General features: G+C 43.3%; 4 protein-coding genes and 1 pseudogene across 10 annotated transcripts in view; 3 read left to right on the top strand and 2 right to left on the bottom strand.

The window, feature by feature from the left end:
* The window catches only part of LOC149107155 (uncharacterized), a 119404-nt gene that overhangs the window by 38006 nt on the left and 62421 nt on the right, over nt 1-18977 (bottom strand). The gene's annotated exons all lie outside the window — the stretch shown is intronic.
* Nucleotides 1-18977, top strand: part of LOC149107160 (uncharacterized) — a 90041-nt gene that overhangs the window by 58046 nt on the left and 13018 nt on the right. The gene's annotated exons all lie outside the window — the stretch shown is intronic.
* On the bottom strand, nt 1117-18975 carry LOC149107162 (uncharacterized). Of its 2 annotated transcripts, none has more exons than XM_089296551.1 (4): nt 17251-18975; nt 2536-11732; nt 2325-2385; nt 1117-1408 (listed from the first exon to the last, which is right to left on the bottom strand). In XM_089296551.1, exons 1-2 carry the CDS (start codon nt 17863-17865, stop codon nt 11445-11447), a joined length of 903 nt encoding a protein of 300 aa, XP_089152677.1. In that variant the 5' UTR covers nt 17866-18975; the 3' UTR covers nt 1117-1408; nt 2325-2385; nt 2536-11444. The 2 variants fall into 2 exon arrangements, with proteins under 2 accessions (XP_089152677.1, XP_089152678.1); XM_089296552.1 differs by having other exon boundaries at nt 1117-1404.
* Nucleotides 5734-6792, top strand: LOC149107164 (uncharacterized). The gene has a single exon (XM_089296548.1). The coding sequence runs from the start codon at nt 5734-5736 to the stop codon at nt 6790-6792; it is 1059 nt and encodes a 352-aa protein (XP_089152674.1).
* On the top strand, nt 11820-12746 carry LOC149107163 (uncharacterized; annotated as a pseudogene).

Below are 18977 nucleotides of genomic sequence, written 5' to 3'. Positions count from 1 at the left end.
TTGGTAAATTAATTAGATCAGGCAATGATGTCTCAGCAAAATGTTTATCTGATTAAAATGCAACTTAGAGATTTGCAATTCCAAAATAACTGCATGTAAAAACTACTGTCAAGTTAACCTCTCCCATTCCCAAACAAAAAGACCAAACAAGCGTGACTAGAATTGTTTCATTAAAATCACCCCCCAAATATAGAAAACTAAACCGAAATAAAAATAAAATCCAACACAAACACACAAGCAGTGAGCATCATTAAAAAACTGGATGATTGGATAATGCAATTTGAGAGTTTTCATTGTTTTAGCCATCAGGGGTCATGAGCCATTATACCATGCTCTACAAATATGGAAAACGTATGCATGATTTTTGAGCATTTTTATTGTTATTTAAGTCTAGTTTTCTATATTTTGGGGGCCTTTTTAATAAAACAATTATTCCACTCGTGCCTGTTGGATATGAGAAGATTAAAGCCAACTCAGTGCTACACACCTTGTTGGCTATCTATTATCTCATATCCAACATGCTCTTGTGGAATAATTGATAATTATTCACTCCCTAATGAGTGATAATCAATGATGCGTGATCCAAACAATAACAAAATGGCTCGCGAAAACTTATGTCCGACCAGTGTTTCTTAAACGGAAATCCTGAGAATACAAGAAAATATTGTACCAGAAAATACAAAAAAGTCTTCAAAGTTTTGAATTGTGAATTTTTATTTTAAGTGAAAGTGACAATTTTGATTGAACAATGAAATTGTTTTGAAAACAGACTTTTCATTTAGATTGCTGATTTGAACAGTGTTAAAAGACCATTTTGCTAGATTGTAATCAAAGAGGATTTCATCGCAGGTTAACTAGACTTGTCATGTTAGAAGATTCTGTAAAGAATTGTGCACATCTTTAATTCAGAGGTCAATTAAATTATCTTTTAATGGTTTCCCTTTCATCTGTTGTTGAGATCACTTTGTACATATACTAAAAACTTGTCAATGTCAGTGAATAACAGCCATTATTCACCTCGATTGCAAAGAATAATATTGTTGTTAAATATTGCATAAACTTCCACACCAAAATATTATGATCTACAAATTTTTAAGAGGTCAAATCCCAACCAAGTTGTTTACCAAACTATAATTTTTCTGTCTTCAAACATTTTTCTTTATTAATTACTGGGGAATCCTGAAATACTTTTTTCATGCATTTGGTTCCTTAATTGTCCCTTTTCTTATTCCATAATCTTTTTATAAAAGGGGACATATCATTTAGTATCCTCTCCAAGAAGTGGCATTCATTTCATCCATGAAAAAAACTTCTTCAAGTTGATGTACATGGCCACATCACACTGTCTCCAGCCAGAGAACCAAGTAATTGAAAGAGAGGAGGACAGCTGTGAAAATCTGAGGTCTAACTGTGCAAAAAAAAGAGGAAAAAATGTAAAATTAAATTAAGCTATACTTTGGCTTCATCCTTTGAATACTTATTGCATTGCAAGAAGAAATGTCATTAACTTAGTATCTGCACTGTTCATACATTATACAACACTGTGTAGAGCATTGAAGACTACGCAACTTCTTTCAACCTATATTGTGAATACCTCAGTCATTTTGCTAGCTTTGTAACTGGGAAATTTAAATTATGTAGTACAACATAATCATGAAGTACAACAAAAGGATTGTTACTTCTTGAGGTTTCACTCAATAGAAAATAAATAAATAAAAACATTTCATTAACCTCATCATCATCAGACTAATTAAACCCAAAAAAGTCTGCCTTCAGGTCAAAAAATAATTTTACAAGATAACTTTTAAAAAGTCTTTCAAAACCACGCAATTAGTCCATTCAATAACAACAAAACAAAAAACGTAGTGTACATTTGTCATATCAGATTCTTGCACCGCTGCAAGAACTTTTAAATTGTAGACAACACAAGCCAGAGGATATACCCAAACGTAGAAAGAAATGTGTCACCTTGAATAGTATGCTGATATCCGGACTGAACATAAGTTGGCTACGCTTTTAAAACATTCATTGCATGTAAGATTTATATCCTGAAATCTACAAAATTAAGCTCATTTACAGTACAGTGTCAACGGTTTTCGTCACTTATTTCTATGAACATGGCAGACAAAAAACCTAACGGGTCTCTTCCAAGAGGCAAGTCAAGATATGACGGGTAATTCAAATGATAGCGAACAACATCTTCAACTTTTAAACTGTAGACTCATCGAGCCAAAAAGTTTCCGAAGCCACACACGAACTAGAAAATGCTGACACTTGCAAAAATCAACCATTTACGGAAGGACAGGAAGGAAAACTTGGCTTACCTTTCAACATAGCTTTCCGTTATGCTGTGTTCATTGTGTTAAGTCATCTGTAGGCCAATATCTGCAGCAGAAGAGTATTGTAAATAAACTAAGCAGGTGCTTCCGCTTGGCACAAAATGAACACGACACCAACGAACAAAAGAAATCACAACACAAAGAATAATACTCAAAGAAAGCGACAAAGCCAGGCTAACATTTGCAACATACTTACTTTTGCCTAATCCGCATTCTCTGTGACAAGTGGAAGATCTAACTGGGTAAAAATCCACAATATTTCTTGCTGTTCGATGCTCCCGCTTGCAAAATGTTCAGACATTTTCGAAACTCGTTTGCAGCCGCAAATTGTCAGCGGCGAGCGCTTGAGCATGCTCCAAGACAACGGATTTTTCAGCCAATCAGCGGTTTTTCCGCCGTGCCCCTTAAGGGACCATTAACCGATTCATGGGCGTGCTCCCGCGCGTTGCTAAGGAGGTGAAATTTCACATCCGGTCATTTGCGTCAGCCTGAGCGCGGAAAATAAAAGCAACTCAAAAACTTGCAAATTCGCATCTATTTTAGATGTTTTTCTTTGTGTTTCGCAAAATGCAAAGTTTAAAAAGTACAGGCAAAGACAAAATAAGAGAAAGACAGAAAACAAGAGCAATAGAAAGGGAAAAACTAACTCCGTGTGGCTTTGTTTGATCTTACCGAAGTACGCTGGTAGTGTAAATATCGCACGCCCTGATAGGGTAACTTCCAATAGATATCGGGCGCACTTCCGGTTTCTTTAAATGCTAAAGGAAACGCGGTTTTTCATTAAATCCAGACTTTTTCGACGAATTTCCATTAAAGTCAACGTTGGCAACATAGCTATGCATTCCTTTTTCGAAATCATGCTTTTTTTCAGAAAATTACCAATTTTTCACTAGTTTGAAATGCTTTCAAAATCTGACCTTTTAGAAATGAAACAAAATCTATGCATAGCGTAATGAGGATTTAAATTAAAATATTAAATGAATGAAAAAAAATCCCGAGCAAGTAATTTGCCTGGGAGCCTTTGCATTTTTTCTGTATTAGTCACATGACCATGGGCGTGGCCTGATGACGTCATCACTAGTGTTACTGATCATGAAAAAGTTGAAACACATGAAATAACTCTGAACTAACTAAAAATGATGAGGTTATATGAGAATAAATTTTCCTTAGCAACGGCTCGAAAAGATCGGTTAATGGGCCCTTAAATGCTAAACTGATGATTGAATGGGTCGGATAGTTTGTTTTGGTCTTAAACTATACTTACTTACTTAATCCTCTTCGTTCCTAAGTGGAACATAGGTCCTCAACTAGCGCGCGCCACCTAACCCTATTTTGTGCAGTGCCTTTTGCCTCATTCCACGTAACATGCTTCGCCGCCAACTCTGCCATTCTCATGCGCCTCCAGCTGTTTTGGGATGGTCTTAAACTATAGCCGCATAAAATCCGTTGTTAAGTTCGGATATATTGGATGTTGTCGTGATATATCTTTAGGCTAAAATATGTATTTTTTTCCTCCGCAGCACCCATGCATAAACTGAGCCAGTTGATCTATTCCTGAGTACCGAGAAACTTAATTGAATGCACTATACTTTTGTGACATTTGCTGTATTTCTCTCTGAAAACGTATGAAATGTCTAACGCGTACCACTAGGTAAGTGCTGTTGTTGAAATTGTAAATTTTTCAAGGCGGTTTGACGTTTTATTTCCGATTTTTCTTAACTGATACATGGGAATGCAAAATAAAAAATTGAACTAACTTGAAAGCACAACTTAAGATACGGACAATAAACTCAAATTAAACGTCAGGAAAAGTTGGCAACTTCATGCCTCTGAACGATGAAAGAAACAGACCCATTCAAATCGGATCGTGTGAAAATTATTCGATCCCAACTAATCATAAAATTATGTGCTTTCCCTTGGTGGCTGGCTGTGTTGAGGTAGTTGCTGAGGTATCAATTGTCTTTACCAGTTTATAAATAGCTATTTTCCTGTCAGTTGTGACAATTTACTGTTACATCAAAACAACATCTACACACACATGGATAATAAGGGTTCTGGATCAAGGCGGTTTGCTACTTATTTCGCGTCTCGCTTCGCTCGGCGCGATTAGCACAAAACCGCCTTGAGTCCAGAACCCCCATTATCCATGTGTGTTAACTGCCCGCGATTTTTGATCTGGAATTATTTTCTAATTGAACAAGCCGCATGCCTTGGTATAAAGCAATCATGGCCGCAGGATATAGCTTCAGTAATTTCATCTGATGTGATAGAGATGTTTTACGGAGCTATCTCGCGCGAAGAGAACGCGAGACTTCAGCCCCCTATAAGGCCCAGCAGGGATTTTGATTTTCAGTCGGTAAAAGCCAACTTAAACGAATGGCTTCGTGTACGGAAAATGGAAGTTCCAGAAGCCTATAAATTCAAAGCCGACCTTCTGAATTCGCACGAAAAACGAAATCAAGATTTACCGAAGTGATAGGAAATGAAATGAAAACCCTAAAAAGCGTCAAAACGCAGTTCGAGCTTGACGTTGAGTTTTCGATAACTAGGGATGGTGAAAAGCAAGAAATGATACATTATTTCAAACAGACAGACCCCGCGGTTTTCAAAAGAAACAACGCGGCAACAGTAAATAGCGTATTACGCCGATCCGTTGATGAATTCAAAGGCTAAATAGAAGCCTGGTCTCAAAGAGGCTCAGGCTGGGTGGTAAAAGCCATCGTGGAAGCGTTCGTCAATGTCGGCCAATACCAGCCTTTTCGTGGTGGCAGTTATATGCCGTTGCCCAAAAAGCTACAAAACAAAAAAGCGATCATCAATGTCCAAAACAGAGACGACGAGTACTTGAGATGGGCGCTGCGTGCGGCGTTATTTCCACCGAAAGACGGCATGAACGTGTCAAGGCCATCAAGATATCCCACAGAAGACGGGCTGAATTTTACAGGGATAGACTTTCCAACGCCCGTATCACAGATAAATAGGCTAGAAAAGCAAAACCCGTACCTGGCTATAAACGTGTTTCGCTGAGAAAAAGAGCGCGTGATCGTGCATAGGCTCAGCGAAAAAGAGGGAAGCCTCCCGAGAATCAACTTGATGTTGATACAGAACAACGAAAAATCTCATTATACCTTCGTGAGGAGGTTAAACGCTTTGTCCTATGACCAAAGCAGGCACAACAGCAGCAAACATTTCTGCGAACGCTGTCTGCACGGCTACACGACGGCAGAGCTGCTGGAAAGACACAAACCCGAATGCCTGGGGCAGCTGAAAAGACCCACAAGGACGGAGATGCCCAAAGAGGGCGAAAACAAGGTGAAGTTCAAGAACCACCACAAGCAGATGAAAGCACCGTTCGCGGTTTACGCCGACTTTGAGTCTTTGATAAGGAAGATACATGGCTGCGCTAAAAAAAGGTCAGGCAACGATCAAGACAGAGGTCCACGAACCCTGCGGTTTTTCGTACATAATCGTGAAAAACGACGGCCAGACGCACGGCCCGTTCGTGTACCGCGGGAAAGACGCGGTGTGCAGGTTCTTGGCGAGCCTTCAGTATCACGAAAAGGTGATGAAGGCCGAGCTGGTCGACAAAAAGCCGCTCGTTGTGACGCCAGAAGACTGGCGTAAATACAAAAGCGCGACCGAATGCCACATCTGCAACGAAAGCCTGGTAAAGGCAGAGTTCCGAGACTCTTTCGACGTTTACAACCCCAACACCGGCGAGTACAACGCCCAAAGCCACAAAAGGTGCTATTACCAGGCCTGGAAGGGGTTCGTAGGGCCTCTGAGAGAGAGAAAGCCCAAAGGCCCCGAAAAAGAGAACGAAGACTGCATATTTTGCAAAGCGCCGCTGTTGGTGAACAACTACAAAGACGCGGTGAAAGACCACTGCCACATAACCGGAAAATATCTGGGGTCTGCGCACAATGCTTGCAACCTGAAGCTCCGCCTAAAACCCAAAACGGCGCCGATACCGGTCGTCTTCCACAACCTGAAGGGCTACGATGAACACCTGCTGATGCACGCCATGGCGCGGGTGCAGGGAGAAATAAGCTGCATTCCAAACAACACAGAGAAATACATCTCCTTTTCCCTTGGAAACCTGAGGTTCGTAGACAGCCTAAATATCTTGATGACCAGCCTAGACGCGCTGGTAAAGGGCAGCACACCAGAAGACATTAAAATAACGGGAAAAAATTGCGAAGACAGTGAAAAGAGGAATCTGCTCCTGAAGAAAGGGATTTATCCTTACGAATACATGGACGGCTTTGAAAGGTTCGCCGAGACAGAGCTCCCGGCCAAAGAAGAGGATTTCTCGAAGTTCGCCGGGAAAGGGATAACCCACGAAGAGTACGCCCACGCCAAGGAGGTCTGGGCCGAGTTCGGATACAAAACCCTCGGCGACTATCACGATCTATACGTGAAAACCGACGTCGTGTTGCTGGCAGATGTTTGAAAACTTCCGAAAAGTCTGCAAGGGGAGGTACGGGCTAGATCCAGCACATTATTACACAGCTCCAGGTCTGAGCTGTGACTCGCTGCTGAAAAAGACCGGCGTAGAGCTAGAGCTTTTGACCGACCTGGACATGCACCTGTGCATCGAAAAACGCGTCGACGTGAAGATCGTCCGCAGCTGGGAGACCGACAAGATCCGCCGCCTGGTGGCCAGCTCCTCGTATGCGAGGCACGAGATATTCGGAAAAGACCTGGCGGGCATGCACATGCACAAAACGCGGCTGCTCTTGGACAAGCCGATATAACCGGCATGACGATATTAGAGAACAGCAAGATTTTGATGTACGACTTCTTCTACAACCAGATGAAAGTCCGATACGGACAAAAGTGCGAACTGACCTACACAGACACCGACAGCCTGCTCAGGGAAATCGAGACGGACGACGTCTACAGAGACATGGCGGAAGACTTCGTCCTGTACGATACAAGCAGTTATCCCGAAAAGTACCCGCTCTACAGCAGCAGAAACAAAAAGGTGCTGGGGAAGATGAAAGACGAGTGCGCGGGAAGGGTGATTGATGAAGCGGTGACTATACGGCCAAAAATGTATTCGATCATGGAAGAAAAAGAAAAAAATGTCAAAAAAGCCAAGGGAGTAAAAGAGAGCGTGGCAGAAAAAGAGATCCAGCATGAGCAATACAAAGAGGCACTGTTCGAGAAAAAGCAGTTCTGGCACGGAATGAACATCTTGCGAAGCGAGGGCCACGAGATTTACGGTATGCGCGTGGACAAGGTCTCGCTGTCGGCGTTCGACACCAAGCGGTGGACAGCAGAAGACGGCGTGCACACGCTGGCATACGGGCACAGAGAGGAAGCTGCGTATTTGGAGGCACAACCAACAGCTCTTCGCGAACAAAGCCGCGCTTAGGCCCGTCGGACAAATAATAGACAACAGGTTTGTTCGGTTTAGTTACAGCTCTTTCAAGATGGTGTACTTTCAAAGACCAGACTGGGTCTGTGGCTCTTTTAGTCCCCCCCCCCTTCAAGTTCGCCGGGATGATACAAATATCTTACATTGATGAGTGGGGGAGCTTTTTTTCTTTCAAGCCAACAGGTCTGGAATACTTTGTAAAGGGATTGGAGGTGACAGATTTCTCTCTGATTGCGACAGCTGGTTTTTTCCCGATAAGACTAGTGACTTCGCCGTTAAGAGTGGCAACAACGTCGGGGAGCCTTTTGACCCAGGCAGTCGACCGCTGACCCGAAGGCAGCAGCATTTCTACGGCATACTGATGCCCAAACAATCGTTCGGCGAGCGTGCGGTTGAACCGCTCCACGATAGCCTGGTCTCTAAATTTCAGAGCGCCCGCGACGAATAGCTGTTTTGTGGTTTTCCATTTCTTTGGTCACGCTTCCCATGAACTCGCGCCTAGCGTCGACCTGCAGCAGCTGAGGCCAAGTCAAAGGGCTGCGCTTGTAAATGGACTGAAAAGCTTTCGCAACCTCAGCAGAGTCTTTGGAGGTCAGAGGCTTAGCTTCTTTGTAAGGCTGGCGACATCGACAACGGTCAGCGCGTATTTGTAAATTTTGCGCCCACGACGGAGCCTGTCGTGAGACAGAAAAAGAAGGTCCGCTTGGTGAACCACGTTAGGCGCCATACGTCTAATTTGGGACGAGGAACGTAGCGCGGCGCGGAGAGATATATCTGCCAAAGGGCTTGTTTGATGAGCCACTGCTTGTTGGTTTCTTCAGGAACTTTCGCGACTTCTGTCAATATTTTGATGGCAGAGAGCCCTTCCCAGTAGCCCTGGAGGCTGTAGTAGACTTTGGCAAGCTTGGCGTCCATTTATAACACCAAGGTGTTTATTCAAACCGAAAATGCTCGCATTTTCATAGAAAACGGAAAGCCGCGTAGCCGAGAGTGAGCGCGCTGTCGCCCACAAAAAACAGCTCGCCTTGTTTCTGCTGCTCACTGGGTTGATAAAAGTCAGCGAAGCGAGGCTCTTCGGGTGGTGTGATTGGCTTGTCTGGGTGGGCCTGGTTATAGAGTTTGATCGCGTCATATGTGTTCGTGAAGTTCTGTTTCGCCTGTTTTTTGATTTCTCCACTGGTTTGAATCCAATCAAGAAGCTTGGTGCGGTCGCGCGTGTATTTGGCCATAGTGGCTTTGTCATGCCTCGGCTTTGTCATGCCGCGTTTTCTCTTCTAATGCCGCCTTCCGCTGTCGCCAGACAAATATTTAGCAAGATAGTTGCCGCCGGTAAAAGCAGCGGCATTAAGAATCGCGCCTCCGATCATCATCGCAATGCTCACCGTTGTTAAAAGCTACGGGCCTTGTTTCTAAACCGGGGTCGGGAGTATCTTTTTGTCTTCAAGGTAATGTTTGAGTGCTATCCTGCCTGACAGGACAGCCGTGAATTTTGCATACTTCATGGCGCTGCCGCTGGGGTCGGAGGTAAAGTTCTCTTTCACCACCTTTTTCCCAATCCAGCCGATGCCGGCGGTTAAGCCGGTGAGAACGGCCGCATCCATGATCGTTTTAACGAGCTTGTTGTCCGACATCGTATTCAGCTGTGCGTTTTCTCTTCAAATGTCAATCCATCGGCCGGAGCCCTCTTCTTTGGACAGCCACCGCCTCGACCGGTCGAGGCAGCTGCGTATCAACAGGGGCTTGCATCTCGCCCAAACGAGCGGCTGGTTGAGGCGGGGCAGGCTGTGAATTGAAAACCATTTTTATCTCTTTTCGTTTGTAGTAGAGGCCAATGACGGAAACCACAATGCGGATTATACTGAGCCACTGAGTCGTGCTGATAACGTTTTTCGTGTCTTCATTAATTGCTTCCACTAGTGGAAGCGGTCGGCTGTTCGTTTGGTAGTGCCTTGTTTGGCTGGGTTGGAACAAAGCCGGCGGCTTCAGCGGCTTTTTTCTGTTCTTCGCGCGCCTTTTTGGTTCTCGCAGCGACGGCTTTGCCCGCAGCCACCCGTTTCGGGTTTTTTTCTTTCACAGGTGCAGTATTTGGTATTTTTGAAGTTACCTGCTCCCGTGCCGCAGGTGGTGTTGGCTCGACATGAGTGGTTTCTGAATTTGCCATTACTTTATTCAACAAAAACATTTAATTGAGGTATTGCTGGGCAATGCTTACTAATTATTCAGCAGTTTGCTCAACAACTGTGGAGCCGATCTGTTTCGTCGTGATCAGTGACGTTTTGGCTACCATTAGCAGCCGCCCACATCTCAACGCAAGACTTCCGACAAGGGTGGACAACTCTTTGGCGATAACGTAATCTTTTTTGAGATCATTCTGCAGAACTTCAACGTCTTTAATCGGCATAAACATCCCAACTGCCCTGGTGTACAACGGGAGACAGCTATCAACAAAGGTTTGAGTGGTCTTGGCGCCCACAGAAGTCTCATACCTTTTGTAGTACTTTAAAACATCTTCAGCTTCCAAGCGCTTAAGCTGCTCTTGTGTCAGCTGCACGCTGATGGCTTCTTTTGCTTTGCCTGTAGAAACCAGAATTGCAAACTCTTCACGGAGGGCTGGAATGTCACTCAAAGAGTCGGTCAGCGAATGACTCTTCGAGTCAGGTTCAGCTTCCAGAAGGCTCATGACTTCAGCCGTTACAGGATCATTTCCTTCAGGCATCGTATATATATTGTAATTTTATTCTTTCAATTCAATTGCGAAAGGGTGGCGAAGAGAGAACACCAGGTGGGAGAACTTGCGCTCTTTCAGCCTCGCAATCGGCTGCTTGAGGTCATATTGCGAAAGGTCTCTCGCGTATTCTTCGAAAATCGCCTTCGTGGTCTTGGCCGAAGGCGTATAAAACAGCACGATGGCCGCCTCATTTTCACGGAACGGCTTCGCGATGCTGGAGAGCTGCTGAGTCAGCACCCACACGCTGATGTTCGTGTGGCGCCCAGAAAAGCCAAGACTGACAAGCTCACCAGTCCGCCCTTTCACGTCTTTGGAGACTGCGCAGTCATGAAGGACTATCAGCGTGTTGGCGCCTTCAAAATACAAGCTTGCCACTTTCAACCAAAGTTCCACTTCGTGCTGCTCGCAGATGATGACCGCGGGTCTCTCTCAGCAAAGCGGTGAAGTGTCTTGTTATGAGCGAACGTTGGGCAGATGAGCACGACGTAATCAAACTGGCCTCTAAAAGGCCCACAGAGCTGGTCCACGGGGAACCGCGTTTTGCCTGAGTTGGTTGGCCCCACGATGAGCACGTTGAAGGGGATTTTGCCGGGGTCCATTTTATTCAAAGTTTACGTTTATAAAACTGCACAGATTCTAGTTGTCTGTCCATGATGTTGAACTGAGAGTCGGAGACCACGAAGACATCGCAGTTCACGTCGTCCGAGTCGGCGGTCTTCCGCTCGATTTCCAGCTGGACGCCGTCGGTGGTGTTCACGAGCCGCGTGCCGCTGCCGTGCATCGTTTGGTCGGCCATGGAGCGTAGGTCGATCAGCAGCCCGAACCGGTTGCCAGTGTAAGACTTTTGCAGCGTCATGTGTTCGGTTTTGCTTTTTTCTTTCACAAAGAAGCGGCTGGCTTCTGCCCACATGTCCTCGATTTTGATGCCTTCGTTGTACAGCATGTTCGGTGAACCGTTGATGATGACGCTGACTTTCGTGATGTCAGGGAAGATCTATTTTTCCGAGTCCCGGCCACCTGCGGTATAGGGCTCCACGAAAAGCAAGAGAATACCTTTAATGGACCGTCTCTGGGCGTCGACTTTGATGTTCAGCCGCGAGGCCGTATCTTTTTTGAAGGTCAAGAGTTTGTGACGCATCACGTGGTCATAAGCGAACTCTTTGCCGGCCTCATACACTCTGAACGCCTCGGCTAAGAGGAACTTCCTGCGTATCATTTCGTACACGAGCTGGATGTTGGTCAGCTTGTATTTCAGCTTGGTGGGGTCCGAGCCCCTGACCACCTGTGAAGCAAGGACTGGGTCGAGTAATGGCGACGTAAAGACGTGCGTTGCTGCCGCCCCCCGATCTTTCTGCTCTGTTTTTGGTAAATGGCCGTTTTTTTCGGTCAGTTTTTGAGCAAAAGAAAACCCATATCCTCAGACTCTTCCGACGAATCATCTCTTTCGCCGGAAATCAAAAAAACGAAGCCATACTCCTCGCTAACGTATCACGAAGACGAAATAATGACAGCTCTCAGTATGACACAAGATGTTGGTGCAACTCTACAAGCAATCTTGGCAAAGCTGGAAAAGCTTGATTCAATAGAATCCGCCGTGAAGAAAATTGAAGCCAATCTCGAGAACTTAGAGAAACGAACCCAAAGGCTAGAAGATTTCCAAACAACAGCGAAGAAAGATATTGACGACCTAAAAGAAGGGATCAACTTTACTGGACAACAACTCAAGGATAAGACAGGAGCTATGGAGAAGGCGCATCGACTCTATTAAACTCAATTAGCAGAGCTCACGACAAAATGCCAGAAAAATGGGGATTTGTTAGACGAGATCCACACTAAAAGTCTTTACTTAGAAGCCTACTCTCGCCGGGAGAATATCAAATTCACGAACATAGAAGAATCGACAGAAATAGGCGGCCGCACTAGTGAAGACACCGAAGACGTTCTCCTAACTTTTCTGGAACGTGATCTTGGTTACAGGGATGCAAGGAATGTAGAAATTCAGCGAGTACATCGCATCGGAAAAAGCAAGGATGGAAATCCACGTCCTATTCTGGCCCGTTGCCTTAGATATAAAGACTGTCAACAGATCTTTTTACTGGGTCACCGACTTAAAGGCACTAACTTTCAAATGTTCCGAGACCTTCCCCAGGAAATCATTGCCCGTCGCAAAGTACAGATGGGAGCTTTTAAGGATGCCAGGAAAAATGGAGTTGCTGCCTCCTTCAGCCAATCTCAACCGGATAAATTGTACATCAGAGGTAAATTGTGGCCGATCGGGCAAAAATTTACTATTTAATTAACACTGAATAAACTTTGTTCAGATTGACCGGTAAATTGTTCAAACTTCTCGCAGTTATTGCCAATATGCTTTCACCAATTAGAGGCGGTCGGCAACTTAAACGGGCTAATAGAGTTGCAGGCTTTTTCTCTTTTCTACTGTAGCAAGCAATCAAGTTGCCTAATTTCTCCACCATAAGTCCTTTAGTAATTTTATTCATTTTGTGTGTGTTTTCGTTTTACTGTCTCCAGGGCATAAAAATCTATGTAATTAACAATAGTTTAAAGGCATGTGGTCATTTAGATATCTTTAATTGTGAAAATGCAAAACAGTCAACTCAGCCTCGTTCATTACTCACAAGACAACAGATCTGAAAATAGTTTCCCTCAATGTCAGGGGATTGGGAAACAATGCCGAAAGGAAAGAGGTGTTTAACTGGCTGAGAGCGAAAAAGCAATCTATATATATGCTGCAAGAGGTCCATTGTTCTCAAGAAACTACCGATATATGGTCTTGTGAATGGGGGTACAAAGCGCTCTTCAGCTGCTGCAGCAGCAACAAAGCAGGGGTTGGTATTCTTTTCAATAATAGTTTCAATTGCCAGATCCACAAGGTTTTCTCGGATCCGAATGGACGCTTCTTAATATGTGATATTGTTGCTGATAGCAAGCGTCTGACTGTGGCTAACATCTACGCTCCGAATGAAGACGATCCAAACTTCTTTCAGGTTTTTTTCGATCATTTATCAAACTTTAAATGTGGTGAAATTATGATTGGTGGGGACTTTAACTTAGTTCTTGACGTTGAAAAAGACAAGAGGGGTGACCTTGCCAGAACACACAAAAATGGCTTAAAAGTGATTCGAGATTTCTCTGAAAATCTTGGTTTGACTGATATTTGGAGACTTTTCAACCCAGAAGCCAGGAGATATACTTGGCGCCAAAACCAACCGGTCATACATTGCCGACTCGATTTTTTTCTAGTAAGTGAATCATCTTTATGTGATGTGACCCATGCAGATATTTTTCCTGGTTTCAAAACGGATCATTCGATGATTACTCTGAATCTAGCTTTACATTCGAACCCCAGAGGCAAAGGTTTTTGGAAGTTGAACACATCCCTTTTATCCGAAATGAGATATATCCAAGAAATTAAAACAACAATTGAAAGCACTGTGAACCAATACAAAGACAACACTTCAGTGAACCCAGCTCTGCTTTGGGAGATGATTAAATTAAAGGTGCGAGAAAAATCAATATCTTATGCTGCATACAAAAACGTGACAACAAGGAAACGCGAAGAAATGTTGGAACGCGAAATCGCCTTGTTAGAAAAACATTTAGACAATGCAAGCAATAGTAACCCCTCATATCATATTGTTGCTGAAAGAATTTTTACCTTAAAGAAAGAGCTAGAAAACATTTTTGAGTATCGAACCAAAGGCGCTATCATCAGGTCAAAGTCACAATGGTACAACGAGGGCGAAAAGAACTCCGGATATTTTCTAAATCTCGAAAAAAGGCACTGTAAACAAGGAACAATTAGTCAATTAAAAATTAATGACACCGACTTTGTCACCACGGACAGAGATATCTTATCTGAATGTACGGCTTTTTACAAAAATCTTTATACGTCGAAAAGCCCCGACAGCATCCAGTCAACATTCCTCTCTGAAGTGAACTCCACTTCTTTGACCAATGAAGAACAAACTTTATGTGAAGGCCCCTTAACTCAAAAGGAATGTTTCGAAGCCCTGAAGAAGATGGAGTCTGACAAAACGCCAGGCACGGATGGACTTCCCGCCGAATTCTACAAAGTTTTTTGGAAAGACATTTCTTTTTTTTTAATCTCGGCCCTCAACTATGCTTTTGACTCTGGCTGCCTCTCAGTAACACAAAGACGAGGGGTTATAAAACTAATTCCAAAAAAAGATGCGGAACTATACTTCATCAAAAATTGGAGGCCTATTACCCTTTTGAACACTGATTACAAAATCGCAGCAAAATCTATTGCAAACCGAATTAAATTAGTACTTCCAAACCTTATCAATGATGATCAAACAGGATTTTTGAAGGGCAGATTTATAGGCGAAAATATCAGACTCATTGACTCTATTATCCAATATGCCACAGAAAAGAATATCCCGGGCCTGTTACTTTTTATTGACTTTGAAAAGGCATTTGATTCTCTCGAATGGTCCTTCATACATGGCACATTAAGATCCTACGGTTTTGGTGCTTCGCTAATCAACTGGGTGAAAACCCTGTATAGTCATACTGAAAGCTGTATTCTGAATAATGGATGGGCAAGTAATTTTTTTGAAATTCAAAGAGGTGTTAGGCAAGGCTGCCCGCTCTCACCTTATTTATTTATCCTATCGGCAGAGGTGCTGGCCACGGCAATTAGGAAAAATACTAATATAAAGGGAATCTCTGTAAATAATGTGGAAATTAAGTTAAGTCAGTATGCCGATGACACAACAATTATATTAGACGGGTCACGTGAATCTCTCCTTTCATCCCTTGCAATGCTTGACGATTTCAGCAAAGTCTCTGGCCTCAGACTCAATGATAAGAAAACGGAAGCTCTATGGATTGGCGCAAGTATTGGAAATGATAAAATTCTGTTATCAGGAAAAGAGCTTAAATGGCCAAAAGACAAAGTAAAATTCCTAGGTCTATGGATTTCAACAGATCCCGAACTATCTGCCTCTTTAAACTACAATGAGAAACTTGAAAAAGTGAAAGAAATCCTAAGATGCTGGAAATACCGCCGACTCACATTGTTAGGGAAAATCACTGTTATCAAATCACTAGTGGTCTCCCAATTGGTTTATCTACTCTCGCCTCTTCGCTCAAACTGCAGGGTTTTAAAAGAAATAAATGATTTACTCTACACTTTTCTATGGAATGGTAAAGGCGACAAGATAAAACGGAAGGTAATGATCAATGATTTCGGTGGTGGTGGCCTAAAAATGATCGATATTAGTTCCTTCAATAAATCCCTGAAAACCACATGGATTAAAAAATATTTAGATAACAACAATAAGGGAAAATGGAAAATCTTTTTTGATATAACCCTAAAAAATATGGCTGTCAAAACTTTTTTTCCTACAGCCTCAACGTTCGAGACACCTTATCGACAATAACGACTTCGGATGCCTTTTTAAAAGAACTGTTAGGAATCTGGGCGGAAGTTAACTTTGAACCTGAAATAACATCGAAAGATCACTTTCTGGATCAACAACTTTGGCATAACTCCCTAATAAAGATAGCCAACAAAACAGTTTTTTTAAAAAATTGGTTCACTAAGGGAATAACTCGGGTGAAACATCTTTTAGGACCGGACAACAACTTTCTCTCGTTAAATGATTTCCGCTGTAAGTATGAAATAGACCCTCGCCCTCTCAGCTTCTACGGATTGATATCGGCTGTAAAGTCTCTTCGGACTGATTCCAATTTTCAAGATTTACAGAACACCGACCACGAATATGAGCCACTTACAACAAGAATTTTGCAGGTCAAAAAAGCCACTACAATAATATATAAAAAACTGATTAGTAACAAGAGTTTAACCCCAGAGTCAAGTCAAAAGAAGTGGCTAGAGGATTGTGGCCTACCAATAAATTGCAACATAAATTGGAATGCTGCCTATCTTTTAGCTAAAAAATGCACAAAGAGCTCTAAGCTGATAGAGTTTCAGTTTAAATTCTTACGTAGACGTGTACCAACCAATAACTTTTTATTTAGAATAGGTCTACATGGCGATGAAAAGTGCAGTTTTTGTCACACCTCCTCTGAGTCAACAATTCATCTTTTTTGGTCATGCCGCCAAACATCTCACTTTTGGAATAAACTTACTGAATGGCTGAAAAACTTAAATTTACTTCCTAGAGATTATGCTTTGACAAATATTACTGCTTTGGGTCTGAGGCCAGATATCTCTCAATTTGCGCTTCTTATAAATTACTGCTTTCTCTTAACACGATATCACATATGGCTCGCTAAAACAAAAGATGATCATCCAAATCTTACGCTTTTCATATGCACACTAAAATCACAATATGAGATAGAAACAAAAAGTGGAGACACGAAAAAATGGAAACCTCTTACAGGATATATGAGGATTTAATTAATATTTTAGATTATATTTTCTGTAGGGTTATCTATCTCCTACCCATTAATCTATTTCTAATCTCCTGTCAGATGCATAACTCATTTTACTTTTAATGTACCACATGCCTTTGGTCTATTTTCTATGTTTCTGTACTACAACCTCAAGCTGTAATGATAACTAGCTATTTTTCTTCTCAGTTTTTTCTTCTTTGCCCCTTGTCGTCACTGTATTTCTTAATTGCGTAAGTCGTGTAACTGTATTTGTTAGTAATGTAAGTCGTTTAGTTATTGTAATTTAAATAGTGTAAATGATTAGAGCAACATAATGTAAATAGAGTTAGTGTTGTAAGTGAGCATTGGTTTCCCTTGTGTTACTGCAAAAAAAAAAAAAAAAAAAAAAAAAAAACCTGGGAAGCAGGGGCGAGCGTCACTTCGAACACGAGATCGTTGTACAGGGCCTGAGGGTAGAAAACGCCGTGGTCGGTCAAGATCTGGTGGTCGAGCCTAATGTGGTACTTGCTTCTGAAGATCTTGTTCAGCTTGTTTTCAGCGTTGACGCCCCACGTTTTCTTGTCCCTGGCTTTGGAGCGTATCTTGCATAAGACTTCGTTCTGGATCCCCTCCAGCACCATGTTCTCGCGCCGTTCGACAGGAAGGAACAGGTCTTCGAACGTTTTGTAGATGTCGTACCCCTCTGTGTCTTGCAGGGTGGTGCCCGCGAACTTCACGACCAGCTTGTCGACCAGCGCCCGCATGACGTTCTGAACGAGGAAGTTGTTGGCATACCCGCCCTCCAGGTCGATGTCAAAGCGCAGCGCCAGCGTGCCAGGGACCAGCACTTCGTGTTCGTTCAGCTTGGGCACCGAAACGAACAGGGTCTCGCCGGGGGCAGCTTCGTTACGGTTAAAGGTGATGCGCTGGACGGCGCGCGGCGCCATCATGGCCCGCAAAGATTTTGCCATGTATGTCGGAAGTAGCATGTCTGGAATGGCGCCCGGGTTTTTGTCATCATCGGTATACATTCCTCTCAAACAAGTTTGAGCAACCGCCGTATAACCAGCCGAGATTATTTTCTAATTAAAAAACAAGCACGGTAACAATATGAGATGGCGATAGGCGGCAGCGAGTTCGGCTACGAAGACCCAGAGCTGGACAAACAGCTAGACGAAGAAGACACAGAGCCGGAAGAAGAAGAAGACCCAGAGCCGGACGAAGAAGACCCAGATCTGGACGACAAAGACCCAAAGCTGGACGAAGACGAACAAGGGAGCAACACAACACAACCCTTTGAGCCGGGCACGGCGTCCACCCCCTACCAAAGCAGCGAAGACATAAAAACGCAAACGAGGCAACACGAGAATACCGGGCTGCCTGACACTTCTTTTGATGAAGACGTGCCTTTGATGGGCGACTGGTTAGTTCCAGAAGAAAAACAATCACGGACAGAAAAGGCCATGGATTTTATCAGAAAAAGGTTCCCGAAAGTGGGCTTCAGAAAATTAGGTCCAATTGGTTTTGGCAAAGAAAAAGGTAATGAGACTGAGATGGTTGTATTTGGTCCAAGGTTGGGTGAGGAAAAAATTCCAAAAAGGGTGGTTTGTAGTTTCTAAAGAGTTTTACAAACAGATTTTCAGCAGCTCTGGGGCCTCGCGCTTAAGACATCATAGCTGAAGACCGCGACACCATCCGAGAAGAACGGCAAAGACTGGCAGAAGCTGAAAATCAATTAAAACAAGCAGAGGCACTAGCTGCAGAAAGAGAACAAGAATTTCAAGCTATGCAAGATCTTCGACAAAAAACCGAGAGAACTCAGGCCCGGATTGATGCTCTTCAATCGGAACATGGCACCAGTCTTGAAAGTGAAGCAGAAATCCGCAGGCTAAAGCTGCTGAAAAAAAAATATCAAACCGATTTTGAAAACGCGGAAAAAGAAGTGGCCGCGCTTGAAAAACAAGCAAAAAACAAAGAAAAAGCCCAGGCAAAGGTCGACACACTCAAAGCAAGCCTCGCGGCGAAAGAAAGTAAAAGAAATACCGTGGAGGAAAGGCTAAACAGTAAAAAACTCTCAGACGACCTGAAAGAGCGCGAAAGCGAGCTACGGCGTCAAAACGAGGAAGACCAGGCGATCCTCCAA

Source organism: Orbicella faveolata, unplaced genomic scaffold (genome assembly GCF_042242905.1).
Source record: "Orbicella faveolata isolate gen_17 unplaced genomic scaffold, um_ofav_v1 contig_27, whole genome shotgun sequence".
Taxonomy (NCBI): domain Eukaryota; kingdom Metazoa; phylum Cnidaria; class Anthozoa; order Scleractinia; family Merulinidae; genus Orbicella; species Orbicella faveolata.
The sequence above is the reverse complement of the archived record's forward strand: the minus strand, read 5'-3'. Positions and strand labels throughout refer to the sequence as shown.

Coding starts and splice junctions, on each gene's coding strand:
- LOC149107162 (XM_089296551.1), bottom strand. CDS start 17,865: ATGTATACCGATGATGACAAAAACCCGGGCGCCATTCCAGACATGCTA. Junction 11,733..17,250: donor CGCTCGCCCCTGCTTCCCAG/GTTTTTTTTTTT, acceptor CTTGCTTCACAG/GTGGTCAGGGGCTCGGACCC.
- LOC149107164 (XM_089296548.1), top strand. CDS start 5,734: ATGGCTGCGCTAAAAAAAGGTCAGGCAACGATCAAGACAGAGGTCCAC.